The sequence below is a fragment of the Bos taurus genome, chromosome 23 (assembly GCF_002263795.3).
Source record: "Bos taurus isolate L1 Dominette 01449 registration number 42190680 breed Hereford chromosome 23, ARS-UCD2.0, whole genome shotgun sequence".
NCBI classification, from domain to species: Eukaryota; Metazoa; Chordata; class Mammalia; order Artiodactyla; family Bovidae; genus Bos; species Bos taurus.
Genome location: NC_037350.1, coordinates 30,267,163 through 30,289,435, shown reverse-complemented (window position 1 = coordinate 30,289,435; position 22,273 = coordinate 30,267,163). Strand labels below are relative to the sequence as shown.

General features: G+C 43.2%; 1 protein-coding gene, 1 long non-coding RNA gene and 3 other non-coding genes across 5 annotated transcripts; 2 read left to right on the top strand and 3 right to left on the bottom strand.

Annotated features, from left to right (window-relative positions):
- Nucleotides 1-1,145: 1,145 nt before the first annotated feature.
- On the top strand, nucleotides 1,146-1,218 carry TRNAM-CAU (transfer RNA methionine (anticodon CAU)). Its single transcript has one exon. It is a non-coding gene; the product is annotated as a tRNA-Met (tRNA).
- A 2,799-nt stretch (nucleotides 1,219-4,017) lies between these two features.
- TRNAT-CGU (transfer RNA threonine (anticodon CGU)) lies at nucleotides 4,018-4,091 on the bottom strand. The gene has a single exon. It is a non-coding gene; the product is annotated as a tRNA-Thr (tRNA).
- A 501-nt stretch (nucleotides 4,092-4,592) lies between these two features.
- Nucleotides 4,593-4,664, bottom strand: TRNAA-AGC (transfer RNA alanine (anticodon AGC)). The gene has a single exon. It is a non-coding gene; the product is annotated as a tRNA-Ala (tRNA).
- A 3,422-nt stretch (nucleotides 4,665-8,086) lies between these two features.
- LOC132343635 (uncharacterized) lies at nucleotides 8,087-11,814 on the top strand. The gene is made up of 2 exons (XR_009492563.1): nucleotides 8,087-8,437; nucleotides 10,249-11,814. It is a non-coding gene; the product is annotated as an uncharacterized lncRNA (long non-coding RNA).
- A 565-nt stretch (nucleotides 11,815-12,379) lies between these two features.
- Nucleotides 12,380-19,884, bottom strand: GPX6 (glutathione peroxidase 6). The gene is given in 5 exon segments (NM_001163142.2): nucleotides 12,380-13,313; nucleotides 14,098-14,197; nucleotides 15,375-15,492; nucleotides 17,337-17,490; nucleotides 19,779-19,884. Coding segments are annotated over 5 exon segments (666 nt in total). The 5' UTR covers nucleotides 19,866-19,884; the 3' UTR covers nucleotides 12,380-13,106.
- Between the last annotated feature and the right edge of the window lie 2,389 nt (nucleotides 19,885-22,273).

The following is a 22,273-nucleotide window of genomic DNA, read 5'->3' as shown; positions in this document are numbered from 1 at the left end:
CATCTACTGAGTAGCCACAAGCCTATCGGCAAGTCACTTAAACTTATTCAGTCTTACTTTTATCATATGTAAATGATATGACAATAATAAAAGTTGCCTACAGTGATAGACGATAGATGGCCACTACATGTAACACACATATAAGAGTACCTTGCCCGTAATATGCACTCAATACAGTTTGCTATCATCATTTGTATCATTTATTAGTATTCATTGAACAACTTTTTTGTATGTCGAATTCAGTCTTTTAAATAATACTGTGAATATTATCCTATTTTACAGATAATGAAGTTTTAAAAAATTGACATATTCTCAAAAAAACCAAGTGAATTATTTTTCCTAACTTAATAGATGGCACACACAAGATTTACACTTCAGTCCTACAATATCTATTTTAGGACATTTTTCACTTTGCCAGATTGAAATCCAGTGTATTGTTTCTCCATTTTCAATCATCTCACCTCATTTCTTCCACCTTATCTCGCCTCTGTTTACATTATTCTGGACTTTTAGCCAGAATAGAAAGGCCTTCAGATCACGGACTTGGTCAGACATGGATTTTAAGGGGAATACTGGCAGACAAAGAAGATGCAGAGCTAGATAAGGATACTCCAGCTTCGCCCTCAGCAGAGCTAAGCATATTTCTGTGTCCTCACTGTTTCAGTCTGGAAATCTTCCAGCCTGTGGACCCAACTCAGGCCCCTCGTATCTGTATGCCACTTTCTACACACGTAGTTGTGAAGTAGGGCACAGTGAAATCTAATGAAGTCTGATGTCTGCCAGCAGTAAGTGGTATTTAAAGCATGTGTGTGTGTGTGTTAGTCGCTCAGTCATGTTCGACTCTTCGAGACCCCATGGACTGCAGCCCACCAGGCTCCTCTGTCCATGAGATTTTCCAGGCAAGGATACTGGAGTGGGTTGCCATTTAAAGCATAGTGGGAGAAAAAAAATTCACCGTGTTGCATATTTATTCATGGATGAAATCCTGAAATAATTTTGATCATTATGACATACTCAGAGCAACAGTATATATGCCACAGCACATACTCTTATCTTGCACTCTGTTTGAAAAATATAACTTCTCAGAAAATTTGTATAAACATGAAAGAGAATCGATAGTTCTACTGAAACCTTTTTGTCTCAGAGCCTTCTTAGCGCAGTAGGCAGCGCGTCAGTCTCATAATCTGAAGGTCCTGAGTTCGAACCTCAGAGAAGGCACAGTAGTTTTCTGACTCCTACATGCTTTCATTTGAGAAAGAAGCGGGGTAAGGAACAAAATTCCCTATCCCACCAATCAAGTTCTGTGTGAAATCTAGGCCCCAGGACTAACTCCCTGTCAACATGATGCGATTATAAATGGAACTGTAGTCCTTCAAGAAGTTTAGCTGATTTCTTTCGAACCAGGTTCCTTAGGCAGCAAAGCAGTTTTTCAATATGTTTCCTATAACCATATATCTGGATTAACCGTCTCTGCTGCACTAGAAAATTAGCAAAAATTTATTACCTTAAAATAGCATACTGCCAAGTCACTTCAGTCGTGTCCGACTCTGTGTCATCCCAGAGACAGCAGCCCACCAGGCTCCCCCGTCCCTGGGATTCTCCAAGCAAGAACACCGGGAGTGGGCCACCACCTCCTTCTCCAGTGCATGAAAGCGATGAAAGTGAAATCGCTCAGTCGTGTCCACCTCTTAGCGACCCCATGAACTGCAGCCTACTAGGCTCCTCCATCCATGGGATTTTCCAGGCAAGAGTACTGGAGTGGGGTGCCATTGCCTTCTCCATAAAATAGCATAAATTTATTATTTTACAACTCTGGAGGTCAGAAGTCTGAAATGGGTCTTGTGGGATTAAAATCAAGGTGTAGCCGAGCTGCCCCCTCTCTAGAGGTCTTGGGGAGAAATTACTCCTTGCTTTTTCTAGCTTCTAGAGGATGCTCCTATTCCTTGACTCATGTTCACTTCACTCGGACCTCTCTTCTGTTGTCTCATCTCCTTCTCTAACTCTGACTCAGCTACCACCCTCTTATAAGGACACTTTGATTACATAGAGCCACCCAAATATCCAAGATAATCTCCCTATCTCCAGATTCTTAATCACATTCCTTTTGCCTGGCAAGATAACATATTACCCAGGTTTTAGAGATTAGGAAATGGGCATCTCAGGGTGGGGGGTGTGAGACATAATTATACCTACCATAGTCTTCCTGCTGGTCCCCAAAGATTCACACTTGTGTCACATGAAAAAAATATTCACTCCATTCCAATTTTCCCCAAATCTTAACTCATTTCACCATCAACATATCTAAATCTTGTCCTTTCAAAACTTCCAAATATCATCACCTAAATCACCCAGATTTGGAATGAGAGGCTCTGTGTATAATCAATTCTTATTTTATTTTATTGATTGCTTCTTTATGTGCTAGATATCCTTCTAAAATATTTTATGTGTATTTACTCCACAAGTCCTCCCATTAACTCTGTTAGGTAGGCTTATTACTATTTCTCTTTTATACATGAAGATAGTGATGCCCACTGAGAGTTACCAAAGCTCCCGTAACTAATAAGTGGAACAGTTGAGATTTGAGTACAGGCAGTGGGAACTAGTTAAATAAAGCCCTAATCAAAATGAACAGAAGTGAGATCCAGGCATTGTTGGGGGAAGGGGCATCAGTTTTCTATTTAATATTGCTACTCAAGTTCTTAGAGTAATAATAGTAGCCACTTTGTAACCATTTCTCATTAAAAAGTTAAAAAATTATATTTTAACATGTCAGTGATTTTATTAAAGAACAGATGACACTCTGGTTAGTCCAGCTCTATCCTATGCTGTCCCCATACTCTTTCATTGCTTTATTCTTCTCCGCAGACTTCATCAGTATCTTATATGCTTACTTATTTTATATATTAATTTTCTTTATTTTTCATGTCACCCCCAGCAGAATGTGAGATCCGTGACAGCAGTGCTTTTTGTTAGCTTTGTTTGCTACTGTATTTCCTGCCCTTAGAAATATTCCTGGGGTGGTTACTGGAGGCAGCAGGGATGAGGGGTGGCAGGCAAAATGAGTGAACGTGGTCAAAAGGTGCAAACTTCCATTTATGAGATAAATAAGTCCTGGGGATGTAATGCACAGGTTGGTGACTATAGTTAACAATATTGAATTGCATATTTAAAAGTTGCTAAGACAGTAGATCTTAAAAGTTCCCATAATATGGGAAAAAATGTAACTGAAAATAAAAGGAAAGACAGACAGAAATATGCCTGGTATATAAAAAACCAGCAGCTTACATTGTTGAATTAATTGATGAATCAATAGGAGACAAAAAGATAAGGAAGCTCCATAAGTCTCTAGGGCTGAATCTAAGTTTCCTTAGATATCTGGCAGAATTCTCCAGCTTGCTCTTTTCACAGCGACTTTGTCCTAGCTCTAGGGTGTTTGTATCTAGGACATTTTTCCTTCCAGTTGATCATCATTCCTGAAATACTCTAATGTTTTCCTTAAGAGAGATAGCATGGGAATATACTGTTCTTCCTCATAGTCCCTTCAAAATGTCAAGCACGACCCTGCAAACATCCTAATTTTCCTTTGTAGCTAGTAATAGGTTCATTGTTCATTATCTTATTTAATGAAATCAATTGTAGAGCTAGAGATTGTTAGAGTCTAGAGAGATTTATACATATCTTTCTCTCTGGATACTTTAAAACAGTAACACACTGTAGGTGATCAAAAACATTTTACCACAGTTTAATGCAAAACCTATTTGAAAAGTGATTGAGGTATAAAGTCACATGCAGTATTAGGTGGCTTGCATTTGAATTGTCATCTCTTAAGAATGTACTTCTTTTTAAAAGTAAGGAATCTGAGGCAGTTGCAATCAAACAACCTATAATGTATCTGATAGAGTTCTAGGGCTGTTAACTTTCGTTGAGAATTTGTGGAGGATCAGTAAGAAGACACAGTTAACTAGCCAAAATAAAATTTTCAGGAGTTTGCCCTACCTACCTTCGAGCAAAAAGGTAAGGCCCTACTGGGAGTCGAACCCAGGATCTCCTGTTTACGAGACAGGCGCTTTAACCAACTAAGCCATAGAGCCACCTGAGTGACTATAGGAGAGTTAAATCTACCTCATTTTACTTTGCTCCAATAGGGCGCAGGAATGGGGGGAGCTTAAGGAAAAAAAAAAAGACTACACTACCCTGTAGATGGCTCTGAGATGAACTGAGAAAGTAGCATTGACATATATAAATACTATCACGTATAAAGTGGGAAGTTGCTATATAACACAGGGAGTCCAGCCTGGAGCTCTGTGATAACCTAGAAGGGTGGGGGATGGGAGGTGGAAGGCTAGAGGGAAGGGAGGCAAGTTCCAGAAGGAGGGGATATGTATATAATTACGACTGATTAGCATGGTTGTACGGCAGAAACCAACAGAATATTGTAAAGCAACATTCTCCAATTACAAAAATAAAAGGTTGACAAATAAGTTTGAGCAAATCAGCACGAGTTATGAGTGACAAGTTTCAACAGGTAGGAAAAACTAAGAACCATTTTGAGTAGTTCTGAAGAACTGCTACACAAGAAGCCAAATTCTAACTGGAGGTGCCGGGGATTGAACCCGGGGCCTCGTGCATGCTAAGCACGCGCTCTACCACTGAGCTACACCCCCTACAATGTCAACTACTTTGCGGAAAATATTTAATGCCAATCGCTATCTGCATTATTTTTCAAGAACCCTGGCCTAGTACAAGAGAAGACAATGGCACCCCACTCCAGTACTCTTGCCTGGAAAATCCCATGGAAGGAGGAGCCTGGAAGGCTGCAGCCCATGGGGTCGCTGAGGGTCGGACATGACTGAGCGACTTCACTTTCACTTTTCACTTTCATGCATTGGAGAAGGAAATGGCAACCCACTCCAGTGTTCTTGCCTGGAGAATCCCAGGGACGGGGCATCCTGGTGGGCTGCCGTCTATGGGGTCGCACAGAGTCGGACACGACTGAAGTGACTCAGCAGCAGCCTAGTACAACCCAGCTCTGTTCTGGAGAATCTTGTCCATGCATTTGCCCTCCTCACATGAAGCTCTTGGCTCTACAAGAGTATGAAGAGCTAGAAACTAGAGTAACATCTACTGACTTGCAGTGGTTTATTCTGTTCTACTCTAGGGATATAGTTGATTTAAGGAAGGTTCCTTACAACCTTAAAGAAGAAACTATTGCTTTGAAGATTACAAATTTAGAGCAATGTAGTAACAAAGTAACTAGGGAGGAAATTTGTAAACTAGGAAAGGTCAGTTAAAATTTTTGTTTTACAAGTCACTGATAAATTAGAAATCTGAACAACTTATTTCTAGACAAGATGGTTGAATTACTGGGTGTGAGTGAGGAGGTGGCCAGCATAAAAAGGTCCCCAACTTTTTCTCTGAGGATGGTAAAGAGTGGTTATGATGTCTGTCAAAGACCTTGGGGACTTCCTGAGCTTAAGTTTGACTTGAGAGACCAGTGCCCAAACAAACTAGTCAGACACTTGTTGAATAAAAATGATAAAATCTCATGTATTTTGGCTAGAGTAAGACTCCATACAGTCACTGTGATTTCATTCATAGAAAAATCTAGGGCCATTTTGTGATCATCAATGTTGCCTGAAAGACTGGTGAGCTAGAAGATACAAGTAACCACATCTTAAAATAGGGCGATTAACTCTTGATTGCTGTCATGGCTCCGTGTTTGAATAGGAAGGAAACTTTGGGAGCAGTGACTGAACACCAGGAACTGATCACCAGATTCTCTACCTTGTAGAATACTGTGGCAGAAAGCTAAGGGAACAAAAATGTAGCCAATGGTTTCACTGGGATGATTTTTTCTTTCATTGAAATTACCTCAAAACCCCATGTTCTTCTCTATAGAGAACATACATTGCTTTACCCATCAAACTAGAGGAACTGGGGTGAGTGTTTCAACTTTTTTCTTGTTTTATGCCATTTAATTGATTGGTTCCAAACTTTTCTCAAATCTAGGAACAAGTACACTTGAACTGAATCAAGATGTCTTCTCCCAGTGAGTAATAGATGATGCTAACAAAGTAATGCTCAAAATCCTTCAAGCTAGGCTTCAGCAGTATGTGAACTTCCAAAACTGAGGAAGTTCTGGAACTTCTGAACCAAGAACTTCCAGATGTACAAACTGGATTTAAAAAAGGCAAAGGAACCAGAGATCATATTGCCAACATCCGTTGGATCATAGAAAAAGTAAGGGAATTTCAAACAAAACATCTACTTCTGTTTCATTGACTACACTGAACCTTTGTGTGGATCAAGACCAACTAGAAAATTCTTCAAGAGATAGGGATACCAGACCACCTTACTTGCCTCCTGAGACACCTGTATGCAGGATAAGAAGCAACAGTTAGAACTGGACATGGAACAATGGACTGGTTCAAAATTGGGAAAGGAGTACATTAAGACTGTATATCATCACCGTGTTTAAACTTATATGCAGAGTATTTATCATACAAAATGCCAGGCTGGATGACTCACAAGCTGTAATCAAGAAATATCAACAAAAGCTATGGAAAAAAACATAGCTTTGTCTATAGGGACCTTTATTGGCAAGGTGATGCTTCTGCTTTTTAGCAGGTTTGGTATAGGTTTCTCATAGCTTTTCTTCCAAGGAGCAAGTGTCTTTTAATCTCATGGCTGCAGTCACCGTCCACAGTGATTGTGGAGCCCAAGAAAATAAAATCCTCAGATATACAGATGATACCACTCATGGCAGAAAGCAAAGAGGAACTAAAAGCCTCTTGATGAGAGTGAAAGGAGAGTGAAATAGTTGTCTTAAAACTCAACATTCAAAAAACTAAGATTATGGCATCCGGTCCCATCACTTCATGGCAAATAGATGGGGAAAAAGTGGAAAAAGTGACAGATTTTATTTTCTTGAGCTCCAATATCACTGTGGATGGTGACTGCAGCCACAAAATTAAAAGACGCTTGCTCCATGGAAGAAAAGCTATGACAAACCTACAGGTATATTAAAAAGCAGAGAAATCACTTTGCTAACAAAGGTCCCTGTGGTCAAAGCTGTGGTTTTTCCAGTAATCACGTACAGCTGTGAGAGTTGGACCATAAAGAAGGCTGAGCGATGAAGAATTGATACTTAGGAATTGTGGTGCTGGAGAAGACTCTCAAGAGTCTCTTAGACTGCAAGGAGATCAAACTAGTCAATCCTAAAGGAAATCAACCTTGAATATTCATTGCAAAGACTGATGATGAAGCTGAAGCTCCAATACTTTAGCCACCTGATGAAAAGAGCTGACTCATCGGGAAAGACCCTGATGCTGGAGAAGGGCAAGAGGAGAAGCAGGTGACAGAGGATGAGATGGTTGGATGGTCGCATGGACTCAATGGACCTGAGTTCAAGCAAACTCCGGGAGATAGTGAAGGACAGGGAAGCCTGGAGAGCTGCAGTCCATGGGGTCGCAAAGAGTTGGGCACTACTTAGTCACTGAACAACAACAATCCGGTTGTTGGCTCAGTGGTAAAGAATCCTCCTGGCAATGCACCAGACGGGGATTCCATCCCTGGGTCGGGAAGATTACCTGGAGAAAGAAATGGCAACCTAGCCCGGTATTCTTGCCTGGGAAATGGCAATCCACCGCCGTATTCTTGCCTGGGAAATCCCATGGACAGAGGAATCTGGTGGGCTATAGTCCATGGGTTCGAAAAAGAGTCAGACAGGACCTAGCGTCTAAACAACAACAATCCAGTTGTTAATCTTTTGCCTTCCGAAACTATGCTGTACTATGCCAACTCCAGGGAGATGCTTCACTTTCTAGAACGCGTTGAAGGCAGAAAAATAGGACAGAAACGGTAATAGGCAGGTGGAGCGTTAGTCAAGGGTATTTCTGTTATCCCAAGGAAAAGAGTCACAGAAACTCGCAGCTAGGAAATAAGTGATAAAGACTATTATATGTATTTTTTTAATATATGTAATAATAAAAAAAAAAAAACTTCAAGGATTTGCAGGAAATAACGGGCCATATGTGATAAAGTAACTCATTTGAGGTACCTGAAGGCGCCAGACTGGTGGGAGGAGGAACCTGCATCTTTCGGGTGGAGCCGAGGGGCTGGACCCAGGGGCCATCTTCCTTCAGCTACAGGTGTCAGCCCGTGCAGTTTCTCTTCAAACCCCGCGCTGTCATTCTCAAGAGCACGGTCAAAATCTATTGTGACATCTTTCCACCCGGAGCCTTTTGGGACGGGTGTGGAGGTGGGAGTGGGGATAGGGGTCGGCAGGAACCTCGGCAGCTTCCGCCTCAGGAAATTTGGTGAGCGCTTGAAAAAGTCCAACCCGGAAAAAGACTGTTCACTTCAGTTCCTCCCGACTTCTTGTCCTCCTCTGTTTCTCTCGGACTCAGGTTGTCTAGAAAATCAGCTCGTAGAAAAGGTAACGCCTTCTCCCCTCTAACCCGGTCCCTGCACCCCTCGGTGCGCCCCTCCCCCTCCCCGGTGCCCTCTACCCTCGGTCGCATCCCCTCCCCCTCCTGGGGGGCACGAGCAGAAAGCCGGACTAGGGGGCGCTGCGCACAGGTTCGTAACTGCGCGTCCCCAGGAGACCCCGTGTGGGTGGGGGAAGGGCCGTGGGAGCTGGGGTGGGTCTGGGGGCCCCAAGGACAGGCGGGAGCTGAGACGACTGAGGTGACGTGGGCAGGGAGGCCCGGGACAGGGGAGGGGAGACCCGAGGAGGGTCCAGACTCCGTCCTTAGGGTGGGATCTCGCAGAGCCCGGGTGGGTGCGAAGATGCGCATCACGGATCCCAGCCCTGAACTTTGGAAATTAAGACCATGAACGTATTCCGCGAAAAAGGGCGTCTGTCGCACAGATGTTTCTTTCCATATCTTTTACAACAGGTTCTTTAAAAGGTCGGGCCTCGAATTCCAGGTGGTTAGAGATGAGGGGGCTGGGAGTGGGGAGGGGAACTCGTCTGTTTTCCGGTTGCGGACAAGAAATATAACTTCTTTTCGCTGACCCCTTAAACTCTGCCGGCAAACCTAAGACTCTTCTCAGGGTCGTCACAGTTCCAAAGCCAAGTCTCATTATCCTCAGCTGCCATCTTCTTCAGAGAATTTCCTTTAACCTAGGGGGGCCGTCTCACATTGGTTATGCCTCTGGGGTCGGAGGGTGAGCCCATAGCTAATGATTGATGGACGTGAGTTACAAAAGTCCATCCGTCTTCCTTCACGGTGGAAATAATTATAGTGCAATTTATCTGAAACTGAACTCCATCAGAAATTGCATCCTTACTTCTCTCCCCTACCCTGTCTTTCTTCACTGATTCCCTTAGACTACTCTCTCAATAAATTATGTGTACCTGAATCCTAGTCTCAGCTTCTGTCTACTGGGACCTGAAACCAAGTCAAGGAGTATTCATGAGATCACAAAGATTCAATGTGCTGTGGAAGAGACTTTGGCTACTCTTTACCAGGTTTGGGGAATCCAGCTTCCAGAACTACCATGGGGACTTTCAAAGCCTAAAAATCACACAGTCCACAGGGAAAATACCACATTTCTGCAGCATCTCTCATGGGGGGAGACTGTATTGGGGTCTTACTTCCAGGGATGGGCTGCTTAACAAGATGGGAAAGGACAGTTTGAGAAGGTCTGAGTCCTGGTTCTCTGGGACTTTAGAACACTGTCCCCAGGGACTCTCCTCAAAGGTTTTGTGGTTAGCAGAGCCTTACTGATTCTAGATGCCTGCTGGATGGTGTGTTCCGGTAATAGATTCCTGTGACAACACTGGTTTTGGAACCAATTAGCTCAGGTCTTTCCATGATAGATTGTACGAACCTCTGGTTCAAAAACATAAAAAATCCACAGCAGTAGTAGTGCCAGTAATGAGAATGATGATCACCATGATAGTCACAGTCAAGTTTTAACTGCTGTAACAGACAGAGTTCCTGAGACCCTCCTGGGCAGTCTGCCCCTCCCAGAAGTTTCTGCCTGTGGCTTTCTCTGGGGCTAAGATCTGTTACATGGATTGGTGAGGAAGGGAGAAGTGGAAAGTTGTATCTCTTGGTCTTCTCTTTTTATAAAGACTACCATCATCGTCATCAGAAGCAATATTCTGATCAGGACTGCTGCTTTCACACCTGTCTCTCACCTCCCCTCATCTCCCAGTGCAAGGGAATTTTTTTTTTTTTTTTTTCCATTTCTCTGGTCTTGGCTATCCCCAAAACAACTTCTCTTTTTTCTCTTCAGGGCCAGCCACTGGAGGGCATAAGGGATATGACATCTGGACTTTCCAGAGCAGTGGCAGGATTGAGACCTCCTAGACTTTATACCACTCAAGTGCAACAGACTCCGGTGAAGCCACAGTTCTCTGCCTTCATCATCTTAGGTCTTCACTGTGCAACAGGGGATGTTGCTCCCCTGGGGCATCCACTTTTGTCCAACTAGTTTCCTGGTTTGGACTGGACCAGTATCTTGAGAAGATTTTATACATTGTATCATCCCATCATCCTCCACCCACTTCCTGGCACCTTGAGTATTCTGATCTGAAAATAGTGACAGATTTGGAACCCTTCTGAGCACTGTTCAGGTCCTTGAGGGTTCTCAAGAACTTCAGAGATTTCAAGATAACTAAGAAATGAAACACACATTTTTCAACACCACTGGTAGCTGGTTCTGCAATCCTGTCACTGCCCTAATAACACAGTGCCCAGTAAAAGATGTATGGTGTCTCAAATCCTGTCACAGGGTTATGACCAAGGACAGGCTTCCCTGTGGCTCAGTGGTAAAGAATCCCCCTGACAATGCAGGAGATGCAAGAGATGTGGGTTTGATCTCTGGATCAGGAAGTTCCCATGGAGTAAGAAATGGTAACCCACTCCAATATTCTTGCCTGGAAAATTCCATGGACAGAGGAGCCTGGTAGGCTACAGTCCATGGGGTCACAGATTCAGACATGTTCAAGGACATTCAGTTTTTTTTTTTTTAATATATATAATTTTATTTATTTTTGGCTCTGCTGGGTCTTTGTTGCTTCGAGGGTTTTTCTCTAGTCGTGGCAAGCAGGGACTACTCTCTAGTTGCGGGACCTGGGATTCTTATTGCTGTGGCTTCTCTGGTTGGGGAACATGGGCTCTAGGGTGCCCAGGCTTTGGTAGTTGTGGGCTCCTGGGCTCTAGAGCACAGGCTTAATAGCTGAGGCGCATTGGCTTAGCCGCTCTGTGGCATGTGGGGGCATGTGAGATCCTCCTGGATCAGGGATCAAAGCTGTGTCTCCTGCATTGGCAGGTGGATTCTTTATACCACTGAACCACTAGGGAAGCCTCAGCTTTTTTTTTTTTTTTGGCTGTACTGGGTCTTAGCTGTGACACACAAGATCTTCAATCTTTGTGGCAGCGTGTGGGCCCTTCAGTTGCAGCACGTGGGATCTAGTTCCCTGACCAAGGATTGAACTCAGGCCCCCTATCTTGGGAGCATGGAGTCTTAGCCACGGGACCACAGGGAAGTCCCCCCTAGCTTTGTTTTTTTTAACCCATTTTTTTTTTCTTACACGATTTTGAATTCAAGAAGACAAAATATCCAAATATTTTGAAAATATTTTCCATTTCTCATGTGTGTCTATCATCTATGAATATTTAGAGTCTTAAGAATCACTTCCCTGGTCATTTCTGGCTTAGTCTGCCAATTTTCATGTTGCTGTATAAAGATTAAGTCAGGGATCACATCTATTTAGGTACAAACCAGAATTATATTTTATATTACTCACTGATACTTATATTTTGTGTACGTTTTTTAAAAAGACCCTTTAAAGTGCAAGTAGCTGTGTTAATAGTAATTTGTGAAAAGAGAAAGAAAAAAACACCGATTTTACTCTTCATACAATCTTTTCTTTCCTGTTTTTGATATTCTGAAATCTGTCTTCATATAAAGATTGAAGTTTAATTATAAAACAGCATGGGCTAGATAGGGCTTCCAGTATATTCTTGACTCCTCTGATTAGAAGTGAGGTTTGGTATGCTTTTCTTCTACTTTTATATGTTTTTAGATTTTTAACAGCGAGCAGAAATTAATTTTGTAAACAAAAATGGATGCATGTTTGTTGAGAGAGAGAGAAGATTCAAGAAGGGACTCCCCAGGGGATCTGAATGAGGAAGTACAGGGGGCTGTACTTCCCCTGTTCGTGTCACAGCAACTCTGTGCAGCCAGTCCCACCCAGTGTTTTCGGATGAGCCAACAAAAGGTCTAGAGCACTATGAGAAAAACAAAATACTTCAGAGCTAGGTGAGCTAGATACTGAAGGAAGCAGAAATAAAGTGAGAGGAAGAAGTGGTATGACTCCACACATAATATAGGACTGGAAAAACACCACGGGAAACCAGCTGCTGCAGAATTCTTTTTAATTTGAGACAGTGATAAGGATGAGTTTAAAGGGTGAGGAGAGAAACCCATCATTCTGAATAAAGGAACATCCCTGCCCAGGTGCCATGACCTGAATGCACTAAGGGACAGGCACCAAGGAAGGTTCTGGTTGGGTCCTGCCCACAGGGGCTTTGGGACCCACCATCATGGAGATGCCCCTCAGCTCATGTGAGATGAAGTTTCTGCTCTCACTCTGCCTTCAGAGATCCTACAAGAGAACTCAGGGTGTCAGGGGATAAATGAAAACTAACTAGGGAGAGGAAGAATTTAACAACGCATGCCTGTCTTGGAGGAGAGAAGAGGCTATTAAGGAGATGCTGAGAGTCTTGCTGCCAGTTTCTGCTTTTCTTAAACCTTCAGCATTGGGAAAGGATGGATGTCAGGACTTCTGGGGACTGCGTTTTTAGGGACATGGGTAGTCCCTATCTATAATATGATTTTCCTTTGGAATGGAGTGGAAAAAATTTGGTATTTTGAGGTCAGAGAGTTGGGAGACAGGTTTTCTTTAATTGTCTCTCTCTCTCTCTCTCTCTCACACACACACACACACACACACACACACACACATTTGGGCTGTACAGGATGGTTTGGTCATATGGAGGCTGGGTGGAAAAGGACTCGAAGCAAAGATGGGATCCTTAAATGTGTTCTTCAGATGGGAGGCAACTTCTGACGGTGTCTGGCCCTTCCTATTCGCTTTTGAACTGCTTCAGGTACTCCAGCATGTCTGATTTAACTGTGCTGACTGAAGCCCGGTGGTACCAACGCATGACAGGGACGCCATCAGGCCCCACTAGAAACTTCTCAAAGTTCCAGCGAATGTCATGGACCTTCATGGGCTCCCAGAAGAGCTGACTTGATGAGCCCAAAAGATCAGAGGTTGGAGGGCAGGCGTTCTGGAGCAGAGAGAGAGAAATCGACAATGTTTTTTCTGTTTCTGTGTGGTCTCGTCTTATCCCCACCCCTAGAATATCTACTCACCAGTATGTATCTCAGTATATTGACTAATTGACATGCTCCTAGTGAACCATAGATGTTCCAATACATCATTACCAGTACAATCAACAACCAAGAGTTAGTATGATAGCAAACAGAAAAGTTTATTCCTTTCTCTGTTTCTCCCTCAATCCCATGATTATATGGGATTCACAGTGCTTCAAAGAAAGACTATCTTCTGTTTTTGTTTTTTTGTGTGTGTGTGTGTGTTTTTTTTTGGTAACGCATAACACTTCTAAAGCTTCAGTTTCTTTAGCTACAAAAAAGGGGGTCCTTCTGTTCTGGGTTTCTGTGGTTCTAATACTCTTGTGACACTCTTTATTACCTATTTCTGTGTTTGTCTCCCTGATTAGATATGAATTCTTTCAAGGAAGAAATTATGCCCTATTAACATTTGTTAACTCATTGTGTAGCACAGTTCTTGCACAGAGCTAAAGATTTGATAAATGTTGAATAAATGAATCATTACCATTCAGTAAGAAAAGTTAGTCTATATTAGAGCAATCATATTTATATGTTTCCATTACTTGAAGTTAAAGCTTCACAACAAATATTGCCACCATCCATGAACTTATCTGAGAATTTCTTTCCAAGGAGTCCAAACTCAATCCTAGACTTGAGCCCCATGCTTTCAGGGCACTGTTACCTACCTGACCAATTCTTGCCAGGTTTATGCTCACTTACCTTCAGGAAGGTAAAGACCTTCTGTTCTTTTTCTCCATTCACATCCCCTTTCTCAAAGAGCTGAAAATTGGGAACAAAGCCACCACCTGGACGTACATACCTGCAATGAACCAGAACAATCCTGAGACCATTCAAATTAAGAAAAGGGTGGATAATAATGGCCACCACAATTTGGCCACAAAGTGAAATTAGAGATAAAGAAAGAGAGGTCGTAGACAGGGAAGATGAGGAAAGAGTGGTCTTTGGGAATCAGGACTTCATGCATATGCTTTAAGGAGCCAATAGAGAATTCCAAGAAAATTGGAAGCAGGGTATTCCTCAGCCATAAAAAAGAATGAAATGCCATTTACAGCAACATGGATGGATCTAGAGATTATCACAGTGAATTAAGTGAATTAAGTCAAACAGAGAAAGACAAATATCATATGTTAACACTTATATATCGTATCTTTTAAAAATGGTACAAATAAACTTATTTACAAAACAGAAATAGAGTCACAGATGTGGAAAAGAATCTTATGGTTGTGTGTGCTCAGTCCTATCAGACTAATTGCAGCCCCATGGACTCTAGCCCATCAGGCTCCTTTGTCCATGTAATTTTCCAGGCAAGTATACTGAATCAGGTTGCCATTCCCTTGTCCAGGGGATCTTCCTGACCCAGGGATCAAACCCAGATCTCCTGCATTGTAGATAGATTCTTTACCATCTGAGCCACCAGGGAAGCCCAATGTTATGGTTACCAAGGATAAACTGGGAGATTGGGATTGACATATACACACTACTATATATAAAATAGAAAAGTAATAAGGACCGGCTGTATAGCACAGGGAACTCTATTCAATACTCTATAATGACCTATGCGGGGAAAAGATCTAAAAGCGTGGATATATGTACACGTATAACTGATTCACTTTGCTATACATCTGAAATTAACACAATATTGTAAATCAACTATACTCCAGTAAAAAATATTTTAAAAGAAAATTGGAAAGCAATATTTTAAGGTTAAAATTCTTGATTCATTTCTATTTCCTAGGCTTTCTCCTTTCACGCGCTTCTTTTCATTAGATTTCCTGTAGTCTTATCATTAAACAACTCAAAGTTAGAATTGTTGAGCACTACCAGCAGGGCATAACTGAATTCAAGGCATCAAAATGATGTTCTTGAACCAATTAATCTGTCAATCACCCCAGAAGTCTCCAGAATGAGAAGCCTCTAGGTGGAATGTGGGAGGAAAATTCTAACACGGTCTTGCAGGGTCCCAAGCAGGCACTTACTTGAGCCCCATAAGGATCTCTGAGTTCTTTGCTGGCTCTTGTTTTCCAAATTGATTGCAGGGAAAGCCCAGCACAACTACACCGAAAGGCTTCAGCTCCTCCTGTAGTGCATTCAGTTCTGTAAGCAGAGGGTGAACAGCATGGGTAGCTCTATCTTGAGCAGTAAAAGCAGTATCTGTCTATCACATGAATAAGCTGAGGACTATGAAGGGAAAGATTCAAGATCATGAAGTTTGAGGAAACAGAGCAAAAGGCTAGAACACAGATTTCCAGAAACACATCCAAACAACTGCCTTTTATCTTGTGCAGAAGTTCCCATAAGTGGCTCCACTTCATCATCCAATAGGAGCCCTTCTTTAAAAGCACAGATTGCTTAAATTGGTGTGTGTGTGGGTGTGTGTTTTGGGGGTGGGTCCCGTTTGATTCTGAAGTCAGATTTAAATGCCATTGCCTTCCTTAGTTGATTGATCAAAAAGTGTTTTAAGGAATGGCAAACAAAATGGACATTCTATCCCCATCCTCCCACCATCGGCCCCATGGTGACACAGTGTTACACTCCAGTCACCCTCCCAGGAGCACTCTTCGGTGCTCTAACCTGGGAGTTACAGAGGGAATCAGAGAAATGCTAAGTCTAGCTCCAGAGCATTCTTTTTGTCAGTTCCAGTGACATAAATGCTGCCATTTCCCTGAAAGACTCATTAGGATTCTAAGGCTACAAACTCCTTTGAAAACAAACTTTCAGCTCTTTCCCACTGTCAGGAAGCTTCCCAGTGTCTGTCTGGACTTGTGCCATTATTTCCAACTTCAGCCACTTTCAGTTCAGATTTACTGACTTCATGACCAGCACCAGCCAGTCCTAATCAGACTCAGCTCTATCTGCTGGCATCTCCTCTTAGCCCTCACTCCAAATAAACAGTGCATAGATGGTAACTACGTTTCCTCTTCTCTGCCATTTGGAAGTACCTGCAGAACCCAAAGGTATTTTTCCAGAGGCTCAAAGGTCAATCTTCTCTCCTGTTACCAGAAGTTACCAGTGAGAAAGATAAAATCAGCCCCTGAAAGCTAGATTCTGGCCTGGGACTTATAGCTAGGGCTTGTTGTTCTCCTCCTGAACATAAACAGTTTCACGGAAGATCAGTTTCATACAAGAGACCTTTAACCGGACAAAACATGAACATTATTCAAATCACAAAAATGACCAAGTATCACCCTATTCTTACCAATCTAAGTGATTGCTGTTTATCCTTGCTTTATTCCTCCTATTCAGTAGACATGATTTATTAAGATACCAGTCACTTCACTGTGCCCGTTTTCTCATTTCCTGACAGCATCCAATCCAGAACCAAGCTTCAATCCCTTGAACCCTTCCCCAAATCATGTAACACAAGCTCAGATCCTCAAATAAGTCCTTTCTATTAATAACATCTTCTTACTGAGAAGCCCCATGGTTCCCTACAGTATATGGTTTCCCTCAGAACGTTGAGCAACAAACTCAAATACAGATACATTCCTGGTGGTCTTTGCTAAATCTTTGGGAGAATCTTAGTTCTCAAATCCCGAGATAATTCTCCTAGCATTTCTAAGGAGCAGAGCAGTGGCAGGATGTAGGGGATAGAGTCACATGATCACCTACCTTCCCTCAGCCCCTTGTTTCCTCCCAATAACAAATTAGCAAAACCTTCTGGAGTTAGGACTTCCCTGGTGGCTCAGACGGTAGAGGGTCTGCCTACAATGCAGGAGACCCGGGTTTAATCCCTGGGTCAGGAAGATCTCCTAGAGAAGGCAATGGCAACCCACTCAGTATTCTTGCCTGGAAAATCCCATGGATGGAAGAGCCTGGTAGGCTACAGTCCATGGGATCGCAAAGAGACACAACCGAGCGACTTGACTCTCACTTTCTGGAATTAGACTATGGCCATCTGACAAAGCTAGTTCCAAGAGAGTTGAAACATGAGTTCTTACCTGGATACTGAGCTGTCAAGCCTCAATAGGTGGCCACATTGACAAACAGGACATGCTTGCCCACATACTGCTTGAACTGGATATACTCCTCACCATTGAGGGTGAGGGCTCCATACTCATAGATGGTGCCTGTCACCCCCTTATAGCAATCCACCTGAAATATAACGAAAATAACCACAGTGATGTGATGATAAAGCAAATGATAATCTCTAACATCTGTGGACTTTTTGAAACTCTAAGAACCGAAGAGAATATTCCAAGTAATATTTTTAGTTACAGCTAATGCCACAACTGGGACTTTACAGGTGGTTCAGTGGAAAAGAATCCGCCTGCCAAGCAGGAGACTCGGGTTCGATCCCAAGATTGGCAAGATCCTCTGGAGAAAAAAATGGCAACCCACTCCAATATTCTTGCCTCGGAAGTCCCATGGACAGAGGAGCCTGGTGGGCTATAGTCCATGAGGTCACAGAGTCAGACACGACTTAGCGACTAAACAATGCTACAACTAGAATTTATACCTTCTAATTTAAAATCTTTTTTGCAATGGTGGGACAAGCACTTTATAATCATCTTTCCATTCCTGGAATCTTAATACAATTTACTGCCATCCTCTGATTGATGATTTACAGTTTACCTGCACTCTCTTCCATATCCTAACACCCTATTCCAGTCATCATATCTCTTTGCAAATATTTTTAACAGATTTTGGCAGAGTTTCTCACAACAGAAATATGTTTTATATAAATGTCTCATCTATATGTTCTCACATTGTAGTTTCCTTCCCCAGAGCTCAGCAAATAACTTGTTCCTCCTCTAGATCCCAGAGGCATTTTCCAAAGCTTTGCCAGTAGGGGCTTATTGGTACCTACAAAATTCATCCTCAGTGCCCTTTCTTATCTCTGTGTAAAATAGGAAGCAAAGGGAATAGACTTCCTACCTACAAGGATGGCAAGGGAAAAAAGCCGACAGGATCTGGAACAAAAAGCTAAAATGCCTCAACAACTTCTGGCTGTCTTTATCATGTATGGATGCCACCTTGTGAACTGGCATGTAGAATTCCAAGAATACTGCAGCTTGGAAGAGGCTGATCTTTCCTTCTTGGCTTTCAGTTCTGCTCCAATTTGCTTAGGTCTGTTTGAAGAGATCAGGATACCCTAAAACACAGCCTTTTACTCACAAGATAATATTCTATGGCAGAAATTCCACACCCAATCAGGCAGCAGCTGCTGACATAGACGTGGATGGCCCTCAGTAGATGCTTGTTTTTTTTTTTTAATATCAGAGAAGAGAGATGATCTTACTACAGCTACCAGTCTTGATATTACATTTATAGTAGATTCATGTTATATACACCATTTTACACTTCACATGAACCCAATAATAGAGCACTTGAAGTGTGGTTTGAGGACCTGCACCAGTATCATCTGAGAACAAATTAGAAAAGCAAATTTGGACTCTACTAAAACCTACTGGATCAGAAGCTTTGGAGGTGTGACCCAGTAACCTGTGCTTTAACAAACTTTCTAGGTGATCACTGCACTACAAGATAGGTTTTCTCCAACTTTTAGAGAGGAAAGAAAGGGGTCAATAAAAGATGTCTAACTGGCTTAACATCACAGTGAAGCTGTGTTTTTGAATGAATATGCCCAATTTTAAACTTAAAACTTGTTACCTCAAGTCATTTACTTCAGCTGCCACTTAGCATCCTAAGACTCATATACACACCCTTAAAGGGTGCTACTGGCAGCAATTGTGGACATTTTTCCTGGGGTGAGGGGAGAAGCATTGGGTGATTTGGAGCAGTACCAAGACTTAAAAGCAAAGATCTTACTCTGATCTGAGCTCTTGCCACATCACTTCCCCTGAAATTAAAATCAGCAAGCAACTCTCCTTGCCTTTTGCCTTTTATTATTCCCTAAAAGAAAAAAGGGCCCCTCTTTCCTGACTCTGGAACTCCTTAGGGCACATTTCAGCACCAGCTTCTTTTTCCACCTGCCCAAGAGTTTCAGTTTCTCCAAGAGCTGCCAGTTCAGCCTCCTTCTCAATCCAGTTACTACTTCACATCCCTGCTTCCCGGACCTGCAAGATTCCCCAGTGTTCCAGACCAGGGTGGAGGGGATGGGTTCTGGGTTATCCAGCGGCCACCAGGGGCAAGTGGCAAAGCAGAACGCAGGGAGAGCAGCCTTCGTCCTTCATCCACTTTTCCACTTTCTGCCCAGTGACCCACCAGGCTAAGGGGAGATGATCCACGTAAAGACAGGCAGTTTAGGAGAGCCTCTGCCTCAGAGAACAGCAGTGGCAATGGCAGACGTCAGTTAGGAAAGGCTGGGGAGACGAATCTCATCCTTCCTAGGAGAGAAGAAGGGAGAACTCCTGGCTTCCTTGGCAGCCTAGTTCGCTATCAGTGCTGGAATCCACCTCGGTTCCCTGCAGGACACTTACCTTCATCTGTTGCTGCTTCGGAGTCAGCTGAGCTAAGCCGACCAGGAACAGTGGGAAAAGACATGAGGCCCAGAGCTGCAGGATCATGGCTCAAACTAGGAGTTCCAGGCAAGTCTCAGATCCCTAGGGATCTCAACCCCTTTTGAGCTCCCGGCAGGGACCAGTTTGAAGATTCATCCTCCAATCACAGAGAAGCATTAACACACGGGCAAACCTCCCTCTACCCTGCGATCCCTCCCCCTTCCTCTTCTTCCCTCTCCCCAACATCCACCTCCCCCATCACTGTCCCGCCCCAGACCACAAGCCCTGAAGGCTCAGTGCACCCAGTACCTCCCCCTGACAGGCCACCCACCGGTGGTTCTGGCACCCGTATCCTGGCAGGTGAAGGTGGAGGCTTTCCCCTTTGGAACTTTAAATACTGTCTCTACCTTCTCTAAGTGCCTGGTAGTTCCCAGGTGCCAGCTCTGCACCCAGGAAGTAAAGTCACCACCACTGAATCAGAATCTGCTTTTTAAAATCAAGATTCTCATGTAATTTATATGCAAACTAAAGTTTGAAAAGCATTGTCCCACATGACTAATAATCCTCGGTCCTGTCCCCTCAAACTTTCCTCACTTAGTCCACAGCACACTGTATTTTCTGACTATGAAGTCTAGCTGTGTGGGCCTGAGTGTCTCAGATACTCTTGAACCTGTGCCCTGGAGAAGGGCTTGTTAGTGCAGGAGTAACACAAATGATGGGTACACATTCACAGGGCAAATTGTCTAGGAGAAAGCTCTAAAATATGAGATAAGGAACTTCCCTGGAGAAGGAAATGGCAACCCACTCCAGTATTCTTGGTGGGAAAATTCCATTGACAGAGGAGTCTGGCAGGCTACAGTCCATGGGGTCGCAAAGAATCAGACAAGACTAAGCATGTAAGCAGGGGAATCCTCCTTGGTTGCCTTGGGCTTGACTAAGCTTCATTTGTTATAAATAATCATCTCTACCCTCACTTACTCCATAAAACCATTTCTAGTAAGGTCCTAATAAGGTAACAATCTTAAATTTGTTGGAAAGCATTAATATTTGAATTGGTGAAGAGTCAGAGTTATTTCTCCCACACATCCTCACTCCCATCTGCTCCCCTCCAGCTTTTCTCTGACAGCCCAGCTTTACTGAACTCCCTTGTTTATTGAAGTGATACCTTCTTCCTCTTCAGTTCTAAGCCCTTTTACATCCAGTCCCTTCCATCTGCCCTGCCTCTTCCAGGTTCACACAAAAGGCTTTCTCTGCTCCTGAAACTGAAGTCTGGATGGGGTTGAATTCTCATGAACTCTGTTGGAAGATAAGCTTTCTGTTATCTCAAATTTCTTCTCTAAGACCTTATAATCTGTGGCCTGCTCACTGATATCCGATCCAGCCAAGCAGGTCCTCAGGCATTTGCAGCCATGCGAAAGTGTCCTCCTCTTGACACAGGCCTACACACATTCATGAGCTCCTTGGCCTCTCACTATTCTTGTTTTTAAAAGTGGCTAAACCTTAGACTATGATATATACCGATGATAAGGGTATTGACTAGCTCCTTATCTAAGAAAAAGTTAATGTCTCTGTACCTTAGGTTTCTCATTTGTAAAATCAGGGTAGTAACAGTGTTTACCTCCTAGGGCTGCTTTGAGAATGGAATGTGATTCTAACTGTAAAGAACTCAACCCAAGGCCTGTAACATTTAAGCAACTATTTTTCATCCATATGTTTATCTTTTTGCATCAGAAAAAGGAAGCTCACAGAGAGAGTGACATCTCAAAGATCATAGGTTAGTAATGGTGAAATGAAAGCAAACTCTTGACTCTTGCCATGGAGTCCTCGCTCTGGCTCCACATGGATGATCAGTTGTTGCAACTAAATCTTCACTGTCTGAGGTGATTTACATTTGCTCTTTTTGCAATAACTAGCCCCTGAGTGGAGAAGGCAATGGCACCCCACTCCAGTACTTTTGCCTGGAAAATCCCATGGACGCAGGAGCCTGGTGGGCTGCAGTCCATGGGGTCGCTGAGAGTCGGACACGACTGAGCGACTTCACTTTCACTTTTCACTTTCCTGCATTGGAGAAGGAAATGGCAACCCATTCCAGTGTTCTTGCCTGGAGAATCCCAGGGAGGGGGGAGCTTGGTGGGCTGCCATCTTTGGGGTCGCACAGAGTCGGACACGACTGAAGCGACTTAGCAGCAGCAGTAGCAGCAGCAGCAGCCCCTGAGTGGTGAGGAGACACTTCAGAAGAGACCTTATCAGTAAGTCAAATGGTCTAAAATCCCAACTGCCCAGGTTCCTATTCCAATATTCCTCATAAGCTTTTGAGCACCTTGGGTCCTGGCCTTTGAGAATAGAAGGTACAGAACACACTGAGCAGGAGGAAAGGAGGCAGACATGGTCCAGTGGCTAAGAATCTGCTTTCTAATGCAGAGGACTTGGGTTGTACCCCTGGCCTGGGAACTAAGATCCCACATGCTGTGGGG